The sequence below is a fragment of the Sander vitreus genome, chromosome 9 (genome assembly GCF_031162955.1).
Source record: "Sander vitreus isolate 19-12246 chromosome 9, sanVit1, whole genome shotgun sequence".
NCBI lineage: Eukaryota > Metazoa > Chordata > Actinopteri > Perciformes > Percidae > Sander > Sander vitreus.
Window position 1 is genome coordinate 10,554,208 of NC_135863.1, and position 25,703 is coordinate 10,579,910.

At 40.1% G+C, this 25,703-nt stretch overlaps 2 protein-coding genes across 6 annotated transcripts in view; one reads left to right on the forward strand and one right to left on the reverse strand.

The window, feature by feature from the left end:
• The window catches only part of pde4cb (phosphodiesterase 4C, cAMP-specific b), a 104,767-nt gene extending 83,253 nt beyond the window's left edge, over positions 1 to 21,514 (forward strand). For 4 of the 5 annotated variants that reach the window (XM_078258691.1, XM_078258695.1, XM_078258694.1 and 1 more), the window contains 14 exons: positions 45 to 86; positions 1,500 to 1,536; positions 5,143 to 5,216; positions 5,300 to 5,349; positions 5,681 to 5,793; positions 8,697 to 8,790; positions 12,890 to 13,059; positions 13,136 to 13,234; positions 13,536 to 13,700; positions 14,268 to 14,367; positions 14,774 to 14,928; positions 15,637 to 15,759; positions 16,414 to 16,596; positions 17,235 to 21,514. In XM_078258691.1, coding sequence (XP_078114817.1) covers positions 45 to 86; positions 1,500 to 1,536; positions 5,143 to 5,216; positions 5,300 to 5,349; positions 5,681 to 5,793; positions 8,697 to 8,790; positions 12,890 to 13,059; positions 13,136 to 13,234; positions 13,536 to 13,700; positions 14,268 to 14,367; positions 14,774 to 14,928; positions 15,637 to 15,759; positions 16,414 to 16,596; positions 17,235 to 17,822 — 1,993 coding nt within the window. In that variant the 3' untranslated portion in view covers positions 17,823 to 21,514. The remainder of the gene's footprint in view (positions 1 to 44; positions 87 to 1,499; positions 1,537 to 5,142; positions 5,217 to 5,299; positions 5,350 to 5,680; positions 5,794 to 8,696; positions 8,791 to 12,889; positions 13,060 to 13,135; positions 13,235 to 13,535; positions 13,701 to 14,267; positions 14,368 to 14,773; positions 14,929 to 15,636; positions 15,760 to 16,413; positions 16,597 to 17,234) is intronic. The other variant, XM_078258692.1, reaches the window with a different exon arrangement.
• A 78-nt stretch (positions 21,515 to 21,592) lies between these two features.
• Positions 21,593 to 24,843, reverse strand: ifi30b (IFI30 lysosomal thiol reductase b). Its single transcript, XM_078258696.1, has 7 exons — positions 24,654 to 24,843; positions 23,346 to 23,534; positions 23,201 to 23,272; positions 23,010 to 23,099; positions 22,779 to 22,931; positions 22,119 to 22,181; positions 21,593 to 21,801 (listed from the first exon to the last, which is right to left on the reverse strand). Exons 1-7 carry the CDS (start codon positions 24,792 to 24,794, stop codon positions 21,742 to 21,744), a joined length of 768 nt encoding a protein of 255 aa, XP_078114822.1. The 5' UTR covers positions 24,795 to 24,843; the 3' UTR covers positions 21,593 to 21,741.
• Positions 24,844 to 25,703: the final 860 nt, after the last annotated feature.

The window sequence follows — 25,703 nt, forward strand, 5'->3', positions numbered from 1 at the left end:
ATTGGGCCTCGACCACAAATAGCTGTTGCTCCTTTGTTTTGAAGGGAGGAGGGATTGAAGCATTGGGAAGTCAATTGGCTACCTCGGTGAGACAAAGTGTGAAGACTCCTGTGATTTTTCTGTCCATCTGTTTGCTGTGTCATGTTTTAATGAGTCAAACCTATTACCTCTTCCACTCAACTCCAATGTTATCACTCCTGCAAAGCTTTTGAAGCAGTCCCAGCAAGCATTTGAAAGATGTTGATCTTGTATCACATATACAACCATTTGGCAATTTGATAATAAGGTGCAGTAAAAAATCACATTGGAATGGCTTTTTGATATTTAGGTCTTGATTTCACAAAACAGTGAAAGACAGTGTGCACAGGCTGTCATATCTTCAGTTATTCAATGTCAGAATGTTTGCTGGGCAGGCTTACTCTGACACTGTACTTTTCCCTGGCAGCATGGATTTACCTTTAGGTCTGAATGGGTATGAGGTGCATGTTGAGACCCTAAAGCTTCCAGAAAGCTCTACCTCTCCAAAAATTGGCTTTCCCACCAACTCATGCACGAACACTGCTCCTCACCTGCACATAGTTGTAAAGTGTACAAATATATATCTTGGAGGCTTACCCTGTAAGCGCAGAATTAAACCTGCTTTAAGTGATTTTTGACACACAGGCCTGACATTGGGTTATTAAATTGTCATGGCTAATTTATTAGCAAATATTACACTACTGGACACAGGGCAACATTTGCATCCCATTGGAGTTTCTAGACACCCAATGACGGTCATTTCAATATTCCCTTTTAGCTCCACCAACACAAATATCTGTGTCTTTAGCTGCTAAATGCTACAGTACAATTGTACCAATAACTTGGATTAATTGTTATTTTTATATTGTTATGTTTATTTTTTATGTTGGACAGGTAGCAGACACTCAGCTTGTTTGAGCTTGTTTGCTGGAAACAACTGCCAGTGGTTTTCCATTGCAAGCTTAATAAAAACCAAAGACCAGAAAACCCAAACAATAAACTGCAATGCTATTTTAGTCATTTGATTTAATCATAAAAACATCACTTAATGCAGGTTTATTGTGACTGGTTAAGTTAAACCTCAATGGGTAGATGCAGTATTGATAGTCACCAGTGTTAGTCTAATATTGTCCTCTACTTTTCTTACCTCTTAGGTTTTTCCACGGGGCTTCAGTCTTATTTAAACTTATTTGAAGCAGTGGTTCTTTGACGGTTAACTATAATATGCATCATTGCCTCTAAGAAATATTTGTATAACTAAAACAATCTCCTCTCCCTATGTCCATTGTGAAATTCTAGACCAGTCATCTGTCGTAGCAAACTGTCCTCTTCACTCATCCTTTAAAGCCCTCACATTCAGAATATGACAACAAACAAACTTATTTGTTGTCATTGTGTGTGTGTTTGTGTTTTGAGTTTTTTTTTGTAGCACACAGCTTTTTCACTGGAAGTCTGTTTGTGTTTGTCTGTGGTTTTTGCAGACATGGAGAAGACATGATAGTGACTCCATTTGCACAGGTTAGTAGCAATGTGTATTGCTGGTTTTGTAAGACCAGGAATTTCTAAAATGTACTGGCCATTTTCATTTAATTCGTCCAGTAAAAAATTACGAATCCCTATTTGTGGCTATTTGCCAGCATTGATTTGGTGACTGGTGGAAACTGTGTACAGCTGGGGTCAAAAGTTTGGTTTAGCATTAGGGACAGTTTTACAGTAGAAACACACCATCACAATACATACATATTAAATGGATTTAAAAAGTTGTTTAAACTCTTCTTGTCAGTGAAGCTTCAGTGGAGTCCTGACCGGGAAAGCATCTCATTGTAGAAGCTCTGCTGCTGCAATATGCAGTGCCAAGATTTGCCTACATCTGAAATTGTATTCATTTGATCGATAGTTAGATTAGTCCAGCCATTAATCTAGGACATAATCAGACATAAAGACATCTCTCAAAACCATGCAAATAAAAATTCTGTAATAAAAACATTATTTCAGCACCAGGTGCTGACCATCAACCCAGTCTCACGGCAGTTCGTGAAATGGTCACGTAATTTAATCTATTGATTTGTGTACACGGACACGTTTACAGTGGGGCAAAAAAGTATTTAGTCAGCCACCAATTGTGCAAGTTCTCCCACTTCAAAACATGAGAGAGGCCTGCAATTTTCATCATAGGTACACTTCAACTATGAGAGACAAAATGAGAAAAAGAAATCCAGAAAATCACATTGTAGGATTTTTTATGAATTTATTTGCAAATTATGGTGGAAAATAAGTATTTGGTCACCTACAAACAAGCAAGATTTCTGGCTCTCACAGACCTGTAACTTCTTCTTTAAGAGGCTCCTCTGTCCTCCACTCGTTACCTGTATTAATGGCACCTGTTTGAACTTGTTATCAGTATAAAAGACACCTGTCCACAACCTCAAACAGTCACACTCCAAACTCCACTATGGCCAAGACCAAAGAGCTATCAAAGGACACCAGAAACAAAATTGTAGACCTGCACCAGGCTGGGAAGACTGAATCTGCAATAGGTAAGTAGCTTGGTGTGAAAAAATCAACTGTGGGAGAAATTATAAGAAAATGGAAGACATACAAGACCACTAATAATCTCCCTCGATACGGTGGCTCTACGCAAGATCTCACCCCGTGGGGTCAAAATGATCACAAGAACGGTGAGCAAAAATCCCAGAACCACATGGGGGGACCTAGTGAATGACCTGCAGAGAGCTGGGACCAAAGTAACAAAGGCTACCATTAGTAACACACTACGCCGCCAGGGACTCAAATCCTGCAGTGCCAGACGTGTCTCCCTGCTCAAGCCAGTACATGTCCAGGCCCGTCTGGAGTTTGCTAGAGAGCATTTGGATGATCCAGAAGAGGATTGGGAGAATGTCATATGGTCAGATGAAACCAAAATAGAACTTTTTGGTAAAAACTCAACTCGTCGTGTTTGGAGGGGAAAGAATGCTTCCAAAGAACACCATACCTACTGTGAAGCATGGGGGTAGAAACATCATGCTTTGGGGCTGTTTTTCTGCAAAGGGACCAAGACGACTGATCCGTGTAAAGGAAAGAATGAATGGGGCCATGTATCGTGAGATTTTGAGTGAAAACCTCCTTCCATCAGCAAGGGCATTGAAGATGAAACATGGCTGGGTCTTTCAGCATGACAATGATCCCAAATACACCGCCCGGGCAATGAAGGAGTGGCTTCGTAAGAAGCATTTCAAGGTCCTGGAGTGGCCTAGCCAGTCTCCAGATCTCAACCCCATAGAAAATCTTTGGAGGGAGTTGAAAGTCCGTGTTGCCCAGCGACAGCCCCAAAACATCACTGCTCTTGAGGAGATCTGCATGGAGGAATGGGCCAAAATACCAGCAACAGTGTGTGAAAACCTTGTGAAGACTTACAGAAAACATTTGACCTCTGTCATTGCCAACAAAGGATATATAACAAAGTATTGAGATGAACTTTTGTTATTGACCAAATACTTATTTTCCACCATAATTTGCAAATAAATTCATTAAAAATCCTACAATGTGATTTTCTGGATTTTTTCTTCTCATTTTGTCTCTCATAGTTGAAGTGTACCTATGATGAAAATTACAGGCCTCTCTCATCTTTTTAATTGGGAGAACTTGCACAATTGGTGGCTGACTAAATACTTTTTTGCCCCACTGTATCTCAGGTTTTTTTTCGTGATATCAGCACGTTATTTAAACTAATGTATTTCAATGGGAAGCGTCTTTCGTGAGCACAGCACGATTTGACAACAACGGGACGGTTGGGTTTAGGAAAACAATAACGGGACACGTGGACAACAACGGGATGGTTGGGTTTAGTAAAAGAAGAATGGGACGGTTGGATTTAGGAACTGTGACACACGGGACACGAACCCCGGTCTCCTGGGTGCAAGTCCTGTGTTGTTTGAACCATCCACCACCCCAACCAAACTTCCTACGCGGATTTTCGGGCTATCATACTACTCGCTACTAAAGAATCGTGCTGTGCTCATGAAAGATGCTTTCCATTGAAATACATTAGTTTAAAAAACGTGCTGAAAAAACGAGATAGACGTGTCCGTGTACACGAATCAATAGATTAAATTACGTGACCATTTCACAAACTTCCGTGAGACTGGGCTGCAGTGTGCATATGCCGCAAAACACATATATGATATTGATTATTACACTGTAATATAAGGTCATTTTCACTAGTATATGGACTTTGTTTATATTGTAATATCCTAGGTACATAAACTCCTGTAGGCCCTGCTCTGACATATTGAGTAGGCCACCATGGATGTCTTTTAAGGCGCTGTTTATATCCACTGAAGATTTATGAAAAATGCAATCACAAAGTTTTAATGTTGCTAATAAATCATGTACTGTTACCTACTGTTCCGTATTGTACTGTATTTGGTCTGTAGCGGTGGGATTATGTGTATTGGATTTAGCATTGAGCACTACTGAGTACACACATTCTAATGCACGGTGTTTCCATCCAAACCAATACTGTCTAACTGTAGGTGTGGGTCTGTCCAAACAATCATCATGGCTCCTCATTGGTCCTTACTCAATGGTTTGCGATATAACAGATTTTCACAGAAAACACCCACACACACTTTTTGTACTTAACAACAATGTTGGCCCATTAACACAATCTGTGTTCATGTTATATTTCCAAACTAATATCTAAAATGTACTTTTGGCCCACCTGCAGTTGGAAATTTAACTAATTTACCTGACGAATTTCTTACCAGCCATATTATCAAAGATACTGTACAAACTGATGTTACTTCATTCAGTGACATATTACAGGAAACATGTCTGAAGTAACACATTTAGATATCATTACCTCAAAAAGTACAGAACAGCTTTGACCCACACTGATTTATCTGCAAAATACACATTGTAGGTGCATTTGTGTGTTGAATCAAGCGAGGACATCCAAAACCAGAACAAGATCACACACAAGCTTATCCCAAGCTTAAGGTGTTTATCACATACTACTGTATGTACTGAGTTTCTACTCCCTTAAGGGGGACATGTCTCCGGTGTCTCCATCCTGACCCATTCATACACCTCCAATACTCATTCCTCTCTTTTTTACCTTCTTAGGTTCTTGCCAGTCTACGAACAGTGAGAAGTAACTTTGCTGTTCTGACACATCTGCAAGATCGTGTAACAAACAAGTAAGAACAAGAAAAACAGACTGAATGACTAACTGCTTGTTTTCTTCTTGTTCTACTAACACTTAAACTGTTCCTTGTTCTAGGCGGCCGACATGCAGCAACCAGCCACCAATGTGTAAGCCATGTCTTACAGGTCAGTGTTAATATCCCTCTGTGGTTGGACACTGAGATTTATCACATAAAAACTGTGCATACTTTCATGTTTGTGTCTTTTTATGAAAATACTGTACTATAATACTTCACATTAAAAGAGTGTGATCTTTTAATGGGTCTATACTGTTGATTTAAATGCATGAAAATTCAAACATGGTGTTACACACATAGCATTCTGTGCAACACGACAAGCTAACCAACATTTCTCAGTTGTATTTCCACAAGGGCAGCACACTTCTGGATGTGGATATTTTCATAGCAGTCCCACAATTGACCTGTAACATGTGTATGTGTCACCTCTGACCTTTCAGAGGAGCCCTACCAGAAGCTGGCGGTGGAGACACTGGAAGAGCTGGACTGGTGTCTGGACCAACTGGAGACGCTGCAGACGAGACATTCAGTCGGCGAGATGGCATCTAATAAGGTGAGAGGACTTTTTTTTTTATTATTATTATTTTTTGGGCTTTTCCACCTTTAATTTTGACAGGACAGCTAGGTGAGAGAGGGGGAAGACAGGTCGTCAGTGGGTCAGTTGTCTCAAAACATTTCATTACAGATCTTAAGATGTATGTAAGCAATGCTTTTTTTTAATCAAAAATGTTTATCACAATTAGGTGGTTGAAACATGATCCTCTGTCATACAACATTAAACTTTATCTAACTTTATCAAATGGAGCAAATCACATGTGCACTAAGGCTCCAAAAGGCCAAATTCTTGAATGAATGATGTTATGTGATATATGTTCAGTAGAGTTCAGTAAATAAAAACTACAGCTGTAGACTAGTAGACAAGTTTTATTTTTATAACAGCAGAGGTCAGAATCAGTGTGTTACATGTTTTGGGAGTAATTTATACTAGAAATATATATTTATTTTCTCTTATCTTTTACATGAGCTGAGCTTCGAAATGTTTGCTTTTGTTACGACAACAATGACTTATTTTAATTTAAGCTTTTAAATATGAATCACAAGCAGGTCACATGCTGCAGGATCAGTGTTGCTCCTGTCCAGGAGCAATCTAAGTTACATATGAGGTGACGTGCAGCTGCAGTGTGAACATTAAAACACTCAGGTTCATAAATGGCGTCTCCCTCCATTGACAGAGTTAATCAGCATCTCCTTACTTCCCTCCCTCATGCTTCTCTCCACCGTCTGGCTGCTAAACTCAGTCGTCCTCCATCTCCCAGTCAGCCAATCAGATCTCCATCCTTCACCCAGCAGCATGCTGGGCGGGGGAGGGGGGTTCCTCACAGCCTCTCGCTCTCCCTCTTTATGTTTTTCATTGACAGTGTGTGTGACAGTAGTCGGATGAACGACTGCAGTCCACACCCTTTCTTCCCCGATGGTAGTCCACATCCCCAAGCTCCCTTGCCTAACCCCTCCCCACCCTTTCCCCCGACCCCCCCTCTCCTACAGGACAGCACATGGGACTGTGGGAACTTTTATTTCCAAATGGACTTCTTTTCATGTTCAAACTGTCCCTGCTGAGCGTGGAGCAGAACTGAGTGAGCAGCCCGTCACAAAGAAATAAAATCTGTCTGCTTGTCGTTTTGGATTTTAAGCAACCTCTTACATCAACATGCGTGGGTTGACATGCCTGCGTCGGCTCTCTGTGTTTGTCTGTGCTGGAGACTCAGACAGGTGAGCGACGGGGAGCGCTGCCGGCTTGCCTTGTTTACATTGGGATCTTGTTTACATTGGGATCTTGTTTACAATGGGATCTATTAATCGGCAGTGCAGGCTTTGCACAGGGGCTGAATGCTGAGTGAGCGTGTGTGCCGGCTCTGACTCAGGACTGGATTTACAAACGGGCTGAATGTTGAGATTGTGTGTGTGTGTATGCATGTATGTGTGCGTGTATGAGAAACAAAAACAGAGGAAAAAATGCGAAATAAATTATGTTAGAGGGGGTAGCTGTCATAATTTTGTAATGTAACATATTTAAGAGCTGTGGCTTGGTTTACAGCAGCAGGAATATGTTGCATACTATTTGTAAACACAGGTGTGTGACTGTGCGTGTATGTGAGAAATAGAGTGCAGAAAGCCTGAGGAAAAACATGATAGAGGGAGCAGTTGTGTTCAGAATCTACAAGAGACAGACATATTTTGGTCAAAGCTACAGGATTATGTTTCATGTCAGTATGTATGTTTTTGTTTGTGCCTATATGTGTGTCACTGCAGCATCACTCTCTCACCCAGATTCCTCCCTCCTCCCTCAGCCACAACGTGCTAAAGCTGTTACATAATCAGTGTGGAAGCTACCGCTGCGATAAAACTCAGGGGGAACATTGAACACTTTTGTTTTAAAAAACTTTCACTAATCTTTTACAACCACAGTGCAGATTTCTCCTGCATGTCTGCAAACAGACAACATAGTTAGAGATATTACAGCTTGTTTTGTGTTATTAAAAAAAAACACACAGACAATAATGCATTAAAAAGCAGGTAAACGTGCATTGCAGGCTTTATAGAGATATAAATAAATGTGCTAAAATGACACCAGTTCTGTGAGTATCAGTCTTCGCATGCTGCAATGCCGGAGTCCCGCTACAGTACATGTTGTGGTTTCACTTTCAAACCACATCAAAGATGATAGAGAATCTTTTTTTTTTATAAAGTTGTGTCAACTTGTTAATGTCAACCAACAGAGTAACATGAATATACCTTAAATACGTTTAGTTAAGGTGCAGGTGCAGCCTGACAATGTTTTTATAAAGAGTCTTTTGAACAATGTACAGCAAAACACATTTTACCATGGTTCAAACCCATGTCCGGACCTCCATCCATTTCATTGTGAATACATATTGTGATTTGTTTTTAAACTGATATTGCATCTAACCATGCACCTTTTTTTCATATAGTACGAATTGATGTATATCACTTTTTAAAAGTGCTTTTCTTTTTAATGAAAAAGTCAAAACACAAGTAATCAAAGCAACACAGGAAATATTCAGTAAAAGCAAAGTAATGACAAAATATGAATCATAACATGCAATGTACATAGTGTATACATTGCCTGTAGAACTGAGTTTTAATAGCTGATTTGTGAAATCCCTTGCAATATAATTACCCTCTTCAAAGAGAGGAAGGGGGCAGGAACAACACAGGGTACTTGGGAAATGTGGTCTTAGTTTGTTGAAACACAATACCTCAGCATGGTCTCATGTGTTTAGGTATATAAAGGTATCACAACTAAGTTTACCGCTATATTGATGTATAAACACACTACACATACACCTTGTCTGTGTACATATTTTTACATGTTTGTCTGCAGTCTTACTTGAACTAACCAAATTTTTTGTTGTTGGTTTTGTTTTGTCTACGCAGTTTAAGAGGATGCTAAACCGTGAGCTGACACAGCTATCAGGGACAAGCCGCTCAGGGAATCAGGTGTCAGAGTTCATCTCCAACACTTTCCTAGGTGAGTTTTAATGCCAGACATAAATGAATGAAAGGACACTTACTTTGTGGAAGGGAAGTTGTATGTTTCTCTTTATGGAAACATATACTCAGTTGCTAGTTTATCCAGTTAACTAAAACTGATGAAGGCTAATACAAAGAATTCTACATTCAGACAAGTTATAATTTTTAGAGAGATGTTGATTCAGCTGCTCATTTTGGAGGTTGTAGTTTGTGGTGCTCTCGAATTGGATTGGCTTTTATTTAGAGGTGTTTCTAATATTTAGTCAACTCCCATTGATATAAATGGAGTGCACAACATAATATCCTAAAATATAATAAATTACATGTGGTACTATCCCAAACATTTCTGTGTCTGTGGTGCTGTCCAGCCCTACTAACAAGAAGAAAAGAATTAGCATAATTGCATCACCTGCTCTATTGACTGTTCTGCTGTCAGTGGTATTTTATGAGCATTACACCAAACAGCTTTTTAACATTTGTAAATGTTAGCATGGCGTGGTGTACAGTATATGAGGTGGGGGAAGTACGAGGACTAATTTACTTGTTATTTATTTGAGCAAAGAAAAAGCAGTATTTCAAAAAAGGGCAGGAAAGAGTCGAGCAGAAAAGGAAAAAAGGGTTTTCAAAAGTAAACCAAGGAGAGAAGGATTTTTCAAGTGAAGACAAAATGAGGAGAGAAGGGTTTAAAAAGGGATCAGATGAAAGAGGAAATTGAAAGGAAGTAAAGAAAAAAGAGAAGTGAGTAAAAGATATAAAATAAAAGTTTGTTTTATTTAAAGGGAGAGGAAGAGGTTGTTTTGAAGGAAAGGAAGGGAAGCCAGAGGATTTATAAAGAAACAGGGAGAGGAGAATTTCAGGATTTTGAAGGCAAGGAAAGAGGAGGGAGGAATTGTTAATGTGAGGAAGATTTTTTTTTTAATGAAAATATGAAGAGAACATGTTTCTAAAGGAGAGGAAGAAGGAGAGGACTGATTCTTATTAGGGAGGGATGGAGAAGGTAAGGATTTTTCCTTCCCTAAAAGAGAAGGAGGCGCGGCGACAGACAGCATTCCCGGACACATTGTGTGGTGTTGTCGTAGCAACAGGGTGCAATATTATTAGACGGCGTGTTGCATCAATAGGAGGCTCAGTCTTCAACAGCCCTGCCGGCAGGATGGAGGTCCAGCCGAACAAAGATGGAACTGTCAGTTTGTTGCCATTTTGACATGAGTGCCCCGGCGTCAAGCCCGGCTGCGTTTGGAAATGAACACCATGGTTTTGGGTGTGAGGAAGAGGAGGCACTGTGAGAGAGGTGAGAGAGGCCAGACAGTGCCTCGTGTGTTGCTGCCACTCAGGTCGCTCTGCATCCTTATGGTGGAGTGTGCTTGTATCTGGGTTCAGATCTGGATATTGTTCAAGCAATCATTCCTGCCGCGCTAAAAAAAACGTGGATGTGAAATACTAAGGATCATTAGTTCCTTGGTTTGTACAAATGCGGATGAGATCACTTTCAACACTATCGTGTCTGCTGGGACAGCACCTTTGTGTCAACAAGTCATATGGAGATTGTGTTGATACTGGAACCTTGCTTTGATGTTTTCCGTGTTTTTTGCTTAAAGGATTACGAGCTCCGCTTTGGGTGAGAAAATAAATCTCCAAGCTGTAGACGTGATTAAGCCTTTTCAAACCCACTATTGTCACAGGTGTAAATCTGATCTAACAGTAGGAGGGGGACAATAAACATAATATTTCTGAAGAGCAATTTTTGAAGGGGACACAAATAATACAACCACAATTATACTCGTAGAGGACATGTGTACACAGATGAAAGCCTTAATACTATCATTAGTGTAGCATGGAGACTGTACCATTATCCTTTTTTTCAGCGTTTCTCTTGATTCAATGAAAAAGCTGACTAAATTGACCAAAATATTCTTCTTTAAAACTTAAAACTTCTTTATTTTAAGTTGTTTACAATCGAGCCATAAAAATAACTTAAAACATAATGACTTATTTTGAAAAAGTGTCCCCATATAAAATAAATACAATACTTTTGTACAGTTGTTAAATTAGCTGATCATGTTACTTAGTGAGCCACTGATAAAGCTCATCTGCTAACCCTGACAGCCACATGAGCCACACTGTCTGCAGCAAACCCACTGATCAGCCACTTAACATCATATTGAACAAAACACAACTGTAGATCTTCAATATACAGCCTATGATAATAACCCTAATATCAGTTCACACACATAACGTTAGGCTTATCGCCGTGGTAACGTTGGTTGTAGTGGGTGCATTTCTATCCAACAAGCTATTAAACAAGCTAAGTAACGTTACATAATATTACTAACATAGCAAACCTTTTGTCATGACTAATTCATTAACTACTCAGCATCATTTCCATTTGAGAAAAGAACAACATCATCCGATGTTTAATGTGAATAAAATAGCCTTGAACTGCCTACTTACTAGCTACATTCCTGTCACTACAGTCACTATGTGACTGTGAGTGGAGTGCAGATCCGATTCCTAACATACAGCAGGCAGTGGACCAAACCACTGTGAGGCAACGGAGGGGGAACTCAAAATGTTCATAAACTTAAAAAGCATTTTTTGGGGTTTGTATTGTTTTACTACTTCCACAGATATTTTAAGTATACATTTTTATGTTATTTACAATACACAGCATGGTTTTCTAGGGGGGGACAACCCTTAGATGGGGGGGGTCCTGACCCCCCCCGACCCCCCTGGGATTTACGCCCTTGACTATTGTCTATTTCTTCATTAGTTCATTAAAACGGATTCTGACTGTTAAGCTGAAAAGAAGCACAAATGCATACTTACCCAAATTAGACACATTGTTGCGTTGATATGGTGAAAATAACTCATTTATCTACAGGTGAAGATCAGTATGTGACACCATTTTCAGTTGTGAACAGATCTTTTAGCCTGACCGTCTTACCTCAGCTGAAATGACGTACAAATAGATTCATATCAGCTGTCATCAGTTGGTTTCTAATTCCTCATTGATAGCTTGTGATTTTATTCATACTGGCCTCCTTAATGTGTGCATTCTAGAAGAAGGGTTTCATGTTATAACACACTACATGTGATACAGTACAGTAATGCACGCGTGTGGACACGTGTTTACGAGCTGTATGTCTAACTACATGAACATTGCTAGTACTTGGCGTTTTAGTTGTACCATGTTAGTAGCAGTTATAGTGACAGCAGTGGTAACAGTTGAGGTACAGTCATAGTTCAGTAGTGGTAGTAGTAGTAATCAATGTAACACCAATTACACCTGTTGGCAGGTGCAGTATTAGTAGTAGAATTTGTATCAGCTTGTGCAGTTGATAGTAGCAGGATTGTAGCAGTAGTAGAGGTAGCAGCCATAGTTGGTGGAAACACACAGTAACTATACTGTAATTGTATTAGATATTATAGACATAAAAAAATAACAGACGTAGCAGACATCGTGCACTTTACTACTGCTGATTGTGCATTCCCAACAAAACCCCATTGATGCAAAGACGCCCACTCATGGGTCAAGAAAGACAGGTCCCCTTCAAAAACAGTTATAGTCAGACAGGAGGCAAAGGAATTAAAGTCTTCACTGACAAGAAGCTCACCCTTTAAAATCTTTGTCCACCAAAGGTGGTGAGGTGAGGCATTGTTTCAGTCAAATGAGAGGAGAGGAAAAGAGGACACATTGAATGTGTAACTAATAAAACTATTGTATGATTTATGTTACAGTATGGCATATAACTCAAGGAATCATTGATCGTTAACAGCCTAGCAGCGTGTAAGCAGAGTCAGGTCATATTTCCTCAACATTTGTGCATGAAAACTATCACATCTCCGACACAAAGCTACATTTTGTTTAATTTAATAGATGGTCATGTATTTTAAAAACATCAACAGCTCTATAAGAACTCTAAATTTGTCTCAGCGTAATAGTGTGGATACCAACTTGAATGTGACGCTATCCCACTGACATCGTGACAGTATAGGAAAAGTGGACCAATTGGTTCTGAATATTTAAAATTACTTGAAGACAGACATATACAGTATATACAACAGTATGCATCTATGTCTGTTTGTACTTGTTGCAGAGAAACAGCATGATGTGGAGATCCTGTCTCCACCTTCTAAGGAGGAGAAGAAGAAGAGGCCGATGTCACAGATCAGTGGTGTGAAAAAGGTGACACAGACCCCCAGCTTAGCACCCACCTGCATCCCCCGCTTTGGAGTGAGCACACCACACGAGAGCCTGCTGGCCCAGGTGGGTACACACACACACACACACACACACACACACACACACAGTGTCTTATAGGTGTTCTGTTTTACTTCTCTAGGAAGTCGAGGAGATTAATCGTTGGGGTCTGGATGTATTCAAGATAGCACAATTTTCCGGAAACCGCCCTTTGACAGTGATCATGTACTCCATCTTCCAGGTAGGAGGAGCCCTCAGCGCAGAGTCTGCTTTAAAAAATATGAGAATTTGATACATTATCAAAGTTTAGAAGTTCTAAATGTATATATATATATATACACGGTTATATAGGTATAAATGTTGTGAAGAAGTTGCTGTCGCTGTGTATTTTACGCTGTTAGCCACCAAGTTAGTTTACAAAAGAATCTGCTGGTTGCAGGCAAATTTAAGGCAACTTCCCCATCATTTGAATCAAACCAACAGAAGAGAAACTGTTATTTGTGGTTGATGTTACTCTTTTCTCTTCCTCTGCACCCTTCCAGGAGCGAGACCTTCTGAAAACCTTTAAGATCCCAAATGACACCTTTATCACCTTAATGATGACCCTGGAGGACCACTACCATGCAGATGTAGCTTATCACAACAACATTCATGCAGCTGATGTGGTGCAGTCCACCCACGTCCTCCTGTCCACCCCTGCTTTAGAGGTGAGCTGAGGAAGCTGTTGCTGTTGTTGTAGTCTAGCATTGCCAGACCTTCTGCCACAGCGCTGCAGAGGAGGGCCTAGCTACACAGCATTCCAGGATGAGAAGAAAACATGCTCTGGTTTTTGGCATTTCTTTAAACAAATTATAAATGTCTTGGGCAGCGCTAAGCGCTGCACGGAGCAACGGCGCCTTCTGCAAAATAGCCTCGGGAAGAAACTTGTTTTGGTTGTTTAGTCGTGCAACAGAAAACTCAGATTGGACAGATAGTCTAGCTGGCTGTCTGGATTTACCCTGCAGAGATCTGAGGAGCAGTCAACCATACTCTATAAATCAACCGGAGTTTAAAACGGCAACACAAGGAAAGTGGAAGGTAACGGACATCCTGCCGACATGAGGGACATCGGGCAGAATTTCCGGCGGCACCTGACCAATCCGGAATTGAAACGTCATTGATATAGACTATTGTTGTTGCTGTTGTTGTTGTAGTTTATGGTTAAGTCATAATTACAATATAATATCAGTGTATCGTTTTGAATGAATGTGTTTTCTGTTCTTTGTTTATCCCAGGCGGTGTTCACAGACCTGGAGATCATGGCTGTTCTGTTTGCTAGTGCCATCCATGATGTCGACCACCCAGGAGTCACCAACCAGTTCCTGATAAACACCAGTAGGTTCCTCTCTGTCTCTGCACACAACCACCACAACATGCTTCAGAACAAAAAATCAACATTTTATTCACCTGAGAAAAAAATACATACAAAAGGTTTTCAAAAGGTACACAGAGAAAGAAGGGTTTTGACGAGGTGTTCTCACAGATTCTTTTTTTATTTACATTATTTATTTTCTGTGGTGAATATATACATATCTAAATATGTATGTTTTCTTTTTTGTGGTGTGTAATATATTAACTCTTTTTACTTAAGCTGCACTTAAACTGGGTCTGGGTCATTTGACAGTATGGCAGAGGATCTCATTTAGACAGTGCTACTATAAGCCCTGATTCAAATGAGCTAGAATTATGTTCTAGGTGTCCTGTTGTACAGTTTTAACAATTTCAAACCACATGTCTGCAGGTTCAGAGCTGGCACTGATGTACAACGATGCCTCGGTGCTGGAGAATCACCACCTCGCTGTGGGCTTCAAACTGCTGCAAGAAGACAACTGTGATATCTTCCAAAACCTCAGCAAGAAACAGAAAGACTCCCTCCGAAAGATGGTGATCGACATGGTGAGACTGCTGCACTTTGTACATGACATATTGATGTCTTTTTTTCTGGTCACAGGCTACTTTGAAAAGGCTGCAGGCAAAATATCATCATGTAGTTTATGTATGAGAAAACAGACAGTTACAGTTGATGGTCAGTTAGAGCTTCCATAAGTCCCATAAATATTTTATTTTGTTCGTGTTGCTTTTGAAGCTTATGTGTAGTGTGTTTTAAATGTATTAATTAACAAGAAAAATACTGAATAACCTCAGACCACTAAAAGACCCAAGAACCCAAATGTTTAAAATTTAAATGAAAACCTGAGGACAGTGATTCTGTGCCAAACTGGGCCAAACCAGACTTAGGACCCAGATACCCACAGGTATAACTCAGGACTGCAGCAGTGAAGCTGAGAGAACAGGGTGTCTTTGTTTATTTCAGAACCAGATTTAGTAACTCTTTGCAATGGTGGATACATTTACAGAAGTGCAAGGACTAATAAACACAAACTGTCACTCATTCACACAATTTCACACAAAGAGACTCTGCAAGACAAACCGTTTATCATTTCATATACACATTTTGTGCGTCATTTACAACACTCCAATAACCGTTAAAAGCCAACAGATCCAGTTGTTTTTAGAAATATAGGAAACAAAGACGCCACATCACACAGACGGGAAGCACGAACATGCGTCATTTGTTGGACGATGTGTTTATTTCTTCATTAGGTGCTTGCAACTGATATGTCCAAACACATGAACTTCTTGGCGGACATGAAGACAATGGTGGAGACCAAGAAGGTGACCAGTCTGGGAGTCCTGCTGCTCGACAACTACTCTGACCGCATCCAGGTGAGAACGCCCCCTGCTGACACTAAATATATAAATATGTGTAAATATAGATATATAAGAACATGATGCTTTGGAAAAACCATACTGACAAAAAAGAAAAATATAGCTATTTGACTGTACAGTCATTTTAAATGTGTACCACCTGCTAACTAGTATGCAATCATAATACAGTTAGATATTTCACATAAAATCCATTATAAACATTATGATGAACAGCAGAGACTTTATTTCTTTGTTCACTTTTCAGTCTCAATGAAAAGAAATTTTATGTTATGCAGCATCAGTGTTTGAGTCATGGATTATTAATCTGTCGCCAGAAACTTTAAATTATTTTTTAAGAGTGAGCAGTAAATAATAAGCAGTATAGATCTCAGACTTTGGCAGCAGCATGTTTTCCGAAGTAACTTGTTTGTATGTTCAACCGGGGAGTTAGTGTGTGAAAGTGCTGCTGCCTGCTGGACATATAGTGGTCATTGCACACTGTGGATTGTTGTGGTATTGTTAGAGTCAGGACAGGGTTTTAAAAAAAATCTATATATAAAATAAAAGGAATGCTAGTTACATTTTGCGTCACTGCTGCTATTTCTGAGTATTTGTTGGTGAGGTTTTGAAAACAGGACACATCACCAGCAAAGTCTGACCTGTCTCGTCCAGGTTCTGCAGAACATGGTACACTGTGCCGACCTGAGCAACCCAACCAAACCGCTGGAGATTTACCGCCAGTGGACAGACCGCATCATGGTGGAGTTCTTCACCCAGGGAGACCGAGAGCGGGATAAAGGCATGGAGATCAGTCCCATGTGTGACAAACACAACGCCTCTATAGAGAAGAGCCAGGTAACGCCCTCTGACACAAGGGATGTAGGGAAATAGTGGAAATGTTATAAACTTCTAAGGTTATTTTTCAACCTTCACGATAACATCAGAGCAGCATGTGAGATCATTATTTTGTAATAGATACAAACAACAAATGTTCCACATATTTGAATAAAATTACTTTTATCAAGTCAAGACAGCAAACACACATAAATGAATATTTCTAAATCAGATGGCTTTCATAGGGACCTTCAAAATCTAATTGCAAACACAAATGTGGTTCCAGAAATTCAACATCTTTTCAAAACTATACTTTGCATCACATCCTGGGTATTTTCTTTGTATAACCTGCAGCCTGTTGTTTCCATTTCATGGAGGCGACATATGCATACCTACTCCATTAGCAATATCTGCAGTTAACCTGTAACCTGTCACTACAGACATTGTGGTATAGAAGTCACACACTTGAGGTCAACTAGATTCAAGTAATAAAATGATATCCAGATATTTCCATTCATATTCATCCAAAATTTCAGCATCAGCATCTTTGCAGCCTTCGTCTTCACTAAACAAGCTTCATATTTTGTTTTTACATATTTTACTCCTTTCATATTGGTTCAGTTTGTTATTGTTATTATCAATATTATTTCTATGACTAGGTGGGCTTTATCGACTACGTTGTCCACCCTCTGTGGGAGACATGGGCGGACTTGGTGCATCCTGACGCCCAGGACATCCTGGACACGCTGGAGGACAACAGGGAGTGGTACCAGAGCATGATCCCCCGCAGCCCATCGCCGCCCAGCCCGGAGGAGCACCATGTGGAGGTGATACCAGGGGGAGGAGCTGTGGGAGCAGGAGCGGCTGTGCCTTCAGGAGGAGGAGGAGGAGGAGGAGGAGGAGGAGGAGGAGGAGGGGACAAGTTCCAGTTTGAACTCACTCTGGAGGAGGAAGAGGAGGATGAGGACGAGGGGGAGTCTGACCTGGAGATCCCCCTAGAGGAGGAGTCCCAGTTGGGTGGGAAGCGGCACCAAGACTCCTCCTCCCCCTCTTTGTCCCCAGACCCCCGTAGCAGCAGCAGCAGCAGGTACCGCCCCCCCTCGCCTCACCCGTCTCGGACCCTGAATCTGGCTGCCATGTCGGTGCGGAGCCCCCACAGGACGCTGGCCTCCCCGGGGCGGGAGGGCGGCGACAGAGAACTCAGCAAGGAGAGCGACGGGGTGCCGTGCCTACGTATGGGCACGTAACAACCAGCACAACCTGCCCTGCCTGAGAGACACGAGTGCTGGATGTAGAGAGACGGAGGCAGGGCAGGCCTTTACCAATAAAGTCTGTAAAATCACTACAGTCCCTTTACACTGGAGACACCCACACGGGAGAACTGTTTTATCTTATATTTTTACCAAAAGAATAGTTTCAGCCCCTCTTCGGGGGCCTGATTGGCCTTTGTGTCCCGTCCTGCTTTGTTGTAGCTTCAGTTCAGAGTCCCAGACAAAGACTGCTGCATTTACCTGGGAAGAAGAGTGGAGCCAAGGCGTGATACTGGAACAAGAACAAAAGGTAAAGGAAATGTCTTCCTCCAATAACTGTGTGTGACATTCAGACATGAGAATGAGAACCCCGGTGGTCTGACAGGGTCTTGGAAATTATTTTGCACCATAGTTTTAATTTAGGATATGAAATGACTGAGTCCGGTTGGAATAAGTATTAGTATGATTTCTTTGTTTGAGAATTATGTGAGAGATGAATAATTTTACCAAATACAGAATGTAGATGAGAGAAAATCGATGGACCTAAACCTCAGGGTATGAAGAGACACATAAATGTAATGTAGCACGGATGTAGTGGGTTCCCCTGACCTGACCCTCGACCCCAAACTCTCTTTCCTGTTTGATTTACCTCCAAACCAGAGACATCTGAGACTTTAACCTGTGTGTCTCTACATTTAATTAAAACCCTTTAATATAAAATTTGGCAACTGAAGCAATCAAATAATATATATGTAAACCAGCTTGTAGCACCACAAAGATTAAACACTGAAGAAGACTGTACCCCAGTCTCACCTGTTTAAAATACAAAAGACACCACCTGTATAATTAGTTTGGGCTTTATTTTTTTACCTGAGATTATTTTAAATGGGGTCATTGTTTTAGGGTTTTGGACAGTTCTTTGTTGTACATTTGCTTGTCTTGTCTCTGTTTTTGTGCTTGAAAAGCATTTTTTATCAGGGTGCCTCCAGTCCGCAGTAGCACTTTACCGTCTCTGCTCTTCAGCTCTTCTATTCAGTCACACAAAGGGCTTCGTCCACTGTAGGCCTACTGATCACACAGACAGAACAGTACGGGTTGTTTGACCCAAGGTACCAGAAAGCAGGGCAGGAAACTCACTCGTTGATTGATTCAGAATGAAAGAAAGAAAAAACTTAGTTGGCCAACAACAAAATTCACAACCTTCTGGTTAGTCAGATAATATTGGAATTATAAGACTACTGTTTTGATCTCGATTAAACTATTTTGCACTTTAGTTCCTTGAGGTTCAAGTTCAATTTATTTGAAACAGTAAAATATTTTTTAAAATAGTTTGTGGCACAAATAGGATGTGGAAAAGAGTTACGTGCAAACTATGTTCTATTTTCTATGAGGATCTTATAATTCCAAATAAGTCACCATGGTGTTGTGTCCCTGCCCTGCCGACAGGATCTGATGTAGAGATCAGAGGTTGCTGACAGAAATAAATCAGATCAACCTAAACAGATTGTGTTCCATCAGGTTATCCGTCTTATTTAATAGATAGTGCTCGACTGGGATAGCTGTGTGCCATAAGTGTTGAAAACACACAAACACCTCCCAGCCTACGATGCTATACATTTTTACACTAGAGATTTTAACCTGATGATTGTATCGAAGTCACTGACTTTATAGTGTTAGTTTTTATGAATGATACGTGTTACCAGTATTTAGAGCGGACAGTTTATTAGATTTTGTGCAGCTCATGATCAGTCTGTTCAGCCCTTTCCTATTCAGATAGCTGGGACGTAAGAATGTGTGTAGTTTCAGGAGTCCTCGTTCAGTCTAGAGCAGTGTTTGTCGCCGTCACTGAGGTAGAAAGACCAGGAAGCAAACAAGCACTACACAAATATATGATGCACTTCCTGGTTAGGCAGTCGTAGAAAACACCAGTCTACATGTGATATGGTATGGATGTGGTTGGAGCCTAGTGTTAAAGGACCATTATGCTGTTTTTGACATGCTGAGCCTCAGAGCATTGTTTGCTTCGCCGTTCTCGAAAAGCAAAAAAAAAAAACTGCTCTTTTCCAGACTTTAAAAAAAAGGAATCTCAAAGAATCAGAATACATATAGGAAACTTTACATTTATGACAGCAGCTTTATTCTATTTTTGTCCTCTTATACATAGTCTTAGTGTGTGAGCTATGAGAACAATTAAATGACAAAATAAGCTACAAACATCTCTAAGTAAAACATGTCAAGTTTTTGTTTTGCTGGTTGCACACTTTAACTTCTAGTTTCAAAATCCCAGGGTGAAAATGCCATGTAAACCTCAGCAGCAGAGCATTTGGATCAGATGTTCTGGTTCACAGACCTTCCCTCTACCGCCATCAGCAGGCTAAAGTTTATACTTAAACACAAGAAATGTCAATCTAATTGGCAGATTGACCTGAAAACCCTTATGGCCTTTTCTTTGGCATCACCTCGACAATAAACCATTATTTGTTGTTTTACATGAAACACTTTCATATTGTGTTGTATAGTAATGAAGATTGCATCATACAGTACCTGGGATTTAATCTGAAAAAGTTGCTCTGTGGTCCTGTAATCATCAAGCTTCCTCTTCCTATCCAAGCTTTGGGTCTTGGTTCTAAATGTCTCTAAATATTTAAATGTGTTTGCAGTATAAATCTCTAGTCCACTGATGTCACTGGAGCTTTTAACACAGATTGCTGGTATGCCGTTAAAGTACCTTCCTAGCGCTGGTTAAAAAGCACATCTCAAGTTAGTTAAAATGTTGAGGATGAAGGAGCTCAGACAGACAATAAGAAGCCACTGTCAATCAAAAATGAAGAAAATTATTCTTCCTCTTTTACAACCTCTGATTCTTAACATTTGTTTGAAACATGGTTTTCACAAAGTATGTTCTTGATTAAGTATCAAAGAAAGTAATGGCATTTTAATCTAAATAAAATGTGCTTCCCTCTATGTGACAGCTATAACACAGCAGCTGTCCCTTAGCTCTCCTGCAGCACAGGAAGTGAGAGTTTTGACATTTCCTGTTAGTATGGAATACTAGCCCTGGGTAGTTTGCACAAGCAGTGACGTCACCATGGCTGAACAGAAAAGCAATGTACAACAGTATTATTTTAAGCTCTCATTATATAATTCTATTTTGAAGCAAGAAAATGCATCACTTTACGAGGAAAAAAAAAAAGCCAGCAGGGCATTTTCATCACGTGGGATAACTGTGGATTTGAAACATTTAACAATTGATTTCAGTTTTCAGAGGCATTACATCAGCATGTTAAAACACAGCGGCGTGGCTCTTTACAGGAAGACATCAGTGCTTTACAGTGTTAATGTGTTGATGAGTAGGAAAGTCCCTGCGCTCTCTCCGTTATTGTGTCGCACTGATACTGCCAACATTAAATGTTCATGCTGTCTGTTTTCTCAGCCTCTGTGATGTGTAAACTTCTATAAGAAAAATATTTATTCTTCAAACATGTCTGTCAAGACAAAGTACTGTAACATTGGACATTTGATTTTATGTTCTGGAGCCTAAAAACAAGTATGCTTTAAAAGTATACATCTGCCACTCCAATGTTTTTGTCAAAGAAAATAACTATTTTTGTTTCTCATTCTAAGCCAAAAGACTGTCGGAAGTTCAGGGTGTTTTAAGTGGAAAATGCCAATAAAAACAAATATGGAAACTGATGAAACAGGCTGTTTCTTTGTTCATAGACTATAAAACACAGGTTGCTGAAATGGAAATAATGTCAATCAAGAACTACAGTATGTGGAAGAAGAGACAGATTTATTCCACTTTCAAATAAAAACCCACTGTATGATCTCCGATTCACATGTTAATATGACTGATGGTGTTTGGTACATTATGCATGTTGTGATTTGCTGTTTTCACACGTTAAGTTGTTTGTGTTTAGCAGAAGCTTCTGTTGAGTCTGACTGGAGCTCCAGTGCAGGCTGGAGGCTTCACCCCCTGAAGACACAACACAGTTACAGTCACATTACAGTACACAACATGACACTCAAAAGGTTAATAACCGACATATACATACTAAAACATTTTAGTGCTGAAACATTTAGTCAGGTTGAACAGTAATGGAGAAATATAGAGAATGTATAATCTTTTAAGTAAAAATTCTCTCTGGCTTCCTTTTAATGTTTAGCTTGTGAGAAGATTCCCCAAAGGTCTTTAAATACATCTCTACCAGCACTGATACCTCAAAATATCCCAAAGTAGAGTCACAGTAGCAACGACAAAAAAGAAAAAAAAAAAAACTAACAAGTCCCCACCTTGTAGAGTTCGCAAACCAAGCGGAAAAGGGACGACATCGTCTTCTCATTCTCTGTGTATTCCTGAAACGGTTTATACAACTTTTAGTCCTCATTACATTATTATTTTAAAAAGCTTCCTCAGCAGCTCTTGGCTACAGAAAGACATCCAGAAGTAGTGTACAGTATAATCCCAAACTACATTTCCATGATGAATCTGAGACTTGTTAGATAATTATTTGATTTCAATATCATGAAGAACGTGAGCTGCGGTTGAATAGTAAAAACAATATGGCGTCTTTTACTAACCACTTTTCCTTGACCTCGATGGAAAACGTCTTGAGGTCAAGGAAAGATGTAAAGGAGAACTAGAAAATGCATTTCCTGCAGAAAATGCATGGGAATGCTGAATAGCTCAATCTAAAACTAGATTAATAGCTTAAATCTGTAAGCAGTGGTGAAACTGCAATGTTCTGAAGATGGACTACTAAAAACGCATCTTAGATACTACGCCCTGTTTTCTTTGACATATTACTTCATTATCAAGGTTGGAATTGAAACAAAAACGTGACTAAGTGATTTGAACATTACAAATGCATTCAAATGTGTAATTTTGCCTTTTTAGCCCAGAAAAGCAAACGCGTTATATCCATCTATCATAATGAATCTAGAGTGTTTTACCCCGTTGAAGGTAACCCAGGGGACGCATGTGTGTGCGGGGTTCAGCGCTCTGGTCATGGCAGCGTTGGCGTGCATCAGCTGGTGTCCCAGACCTCCCTTCAGACAGGAGTTAACACTCGACCAGGAGACGGAAGGCGCATACAGCTGGAGACACTGAAAACACACACACACACACACTCTGTGTCTTGTGCAAATAAGGGAAACCCTTAATAGTTTTTTGTAGATACTCACAGGCTGGGCAGCGTCAAGAACATTTGTAGCCGACTCCATGCAGTAGATGATCTGAAATGCTGAGTGTCCCGTTAAATGGATGATACAGGCCTGAGGAACAGATCAATCAATCTCAAGTCGTCATTTTGTGTCATGCGTAGTATTAATTGAAATGTGACAGAGCTACAGTGCAGGTGATAAAACATTCAAACCTCAATCATGTTTCCTTTGCATTCAGGGTCTCCATGCTGACATGTGAAGGGAGAATTTGCTGATGGAATCTCCTACAAGAGAAATGTCAACTTTAAGTAGGCATGCAATTATATTCATTTACATTTATGTATTTTATCTGTGTACCTTAGCGTTACCGTACGGGACCAGAGTGACGGCCATGATGTCCTGCAGCATGGTCCAGGTAGGGAAGAGCCGCTGGGTGATGAAGACTCTGCAGTCCGGACACAAACTCTCATAGTACAGAGTGACAGATACTGGAGGAACAGTCTGGTTTGGTCTGATAGCATTCAGCTCCATACATTGCTTCTGAACCTACACGAGGAGAAAACAAACAAGACCATAACTTTTGATTCTAAGTAAGCAAAGACATATGAACCCTGTATATTTTAAATGTTCATACATTTTCTAGCTTGGTGACTATGTACCATGTTCTTCATGACAATAAAAAAAAAGGATTTAAGAAAGCGAAAAGTAAACAAAACATCTATTTAGGTTCAAATTTTGTGAATTCCTAATGTCACAAAAACAGTTTCTCCGTCCAAGATGAGATAAGGGTTAGGGTTAGATAAGAGCGGAGCAGATCCTGGTTTTTTTCCAAGGGGGGGGGAATAAATTCAACAGTTTGGTTTAAAAACAAAACATTACATAACTAAAACATCAAGACTGTCTTGATTCACTGATTACTAGCCTGACAAGCCAGACCCACATCAAGAATTACATTTGGTGTCACCAGGGTGCGTCTAGATTTCTAGGCTAACTGATTACAGCTTCTACATGCTTTTTTTTGTCTCATTAAATTTTTAATTTAACATCAGGGTGTCAAACCAGACTTTTTAAGACATCACTGTAGCCTCAGGTGTCTTGCCAATAGGCATTTTATTTATGGCATTTTATACACCGATTGTGAAGCTTAACGTTCAAAGTAAAAACAAACTGTTCGGTTTTTTTTTCTTCACTGAACTTTAAACTAATTAAGTGTTTGTGCGATTTGACCCAGGGCTGCTCTGCAGGTCACATGAAGAACCACTGGTGTTCAATTTCTGAAGCATGACTCCCATTTAAAAACAGACATTTTCATGTTTGGAACAGCGATGTTCATATTAATATTATGGTGTTGATTGTTCATATTAAATATATAAAAACACGTCATATTTAACATTTTAATCAATAGGCCTAAGTAAAAGTACATCCCACTTACAGAGATAATCCAGAAATAATATAGCCTACGCCTAGTAAAAGATAAAATCCCTCTATATTTAGCGTTTATTGCATTTATTTTGCTTTTACATTATTGTCTAATAACATAAACAGGCCATTACTGGGGCCATTGAGCGTTTGTTTTCACTATTCATGTAATTATTTAAGCATTTTGCTGTGAGTCCAAATGCTAAAGAGTGTAAATATAGATTCCAGTGTGTTTATTCTACTCACATTGCATGATATTGCTATCTCCAGGGATCGACACCACTGAGACGGCGGATAACGGCATGCCGGTTTGGGGTGGGACATCCCGGAGCTCCTCCGATCAGTACAGGCGAATAAAATCACAGCCAACAGTGCCGAGAGCTTCATGTTTGATATGAAGAGTCCGCACAGTCACAGAGGAGAGATGACTGACGCTGCTCCGCCTCCCCTATATGAGCCGCCCAATCAGCCCCATGATCAGCTGATTAACGCCAGGTGTAGTTGACTGCTGCTGCCTTCCGGTGTCCTCTGAAAACTCCTGCTTCTTCCTCCGTAAATCGGAGAAAATTAAGCAGCTAAATATTATTTGTATGTCTGTCTATCGAGGCAGGAGGTCTATCCACAATTAAAATCATAATTTCTGGCTGAATTATCAAGCGGTTTTCTTTGTTACAAATGCCGGACATATAGGCTATGATAGCCTAATCATTTTTAAGCAAGTGGCTATCGTCCTAATTGTAGGCTAGCCTACTCATTTATTAAAAGCTAAGGCTATCTTTAAGTATTTTTATTTATTTATGTAAAGCCGTGTAGGCTACACAAATAAAGTGTTTTGATATGAAACCCCACATTTTTTATTTAATGAAGTAGACCTAGGCTACCCAGCTAACAATTTATGGTTCCATAAAGTAGGGTTAGGCCTAGGCTAGCCTACAATTAGGACGATAGCCACTTGCTTAAAAAGGGCTACCTCTTATTAAATTCAACACAGGAGTCGAGTGCGTGTGAACTAAGCTCGTGTAAACGGTCGTTGAAATAGCACCTAGTTTGTTGATTATAAAAGGCATTTACAGTGTTTTGTGGTTTGATATTGGTATAGGACTGAGTATTGTAGGGAACAGTTAGTGGGAAGATCGGCCGACGGCCTGTAGGCCTATAGGTCCGGTATCGGTGTTTCTGCTTTGTTCTCTGCAAACTCTGACAGGATGGCAGGGACGGAGACTGATGGTGGCGATAGTAGTTTGATGATGAGTGAGGAGGAAGAGAGAAGGGAGGGTGATTGGGAAGAGGTAGTGA

Excerpts from the sequence above, each read along its gene's own strand:
- ifi30b (XM_078258696.1), bottom strand. The coding sequence starts at position 24,794 with ATGAAGCTCTCGGCACTGTTGGCTGTGATTTTATTCGCCTGTACTGAT. Across the intron at positions 23,535-24,653 it reads AGATAGCAATATCATGCAAT|GTTCAGAAGCAATGTATGGA; the intron begins GTGAGTAGAATA and ends CTCCTCGTGTAG. Across the intron at positions 23,100-23,200 it reads GCAAAGGAAACATGATTGAG|GCCTGTATCATCCATTTAAC; the intron begins GTTTGAATGTTT and ends TCTGTTCCTCAG.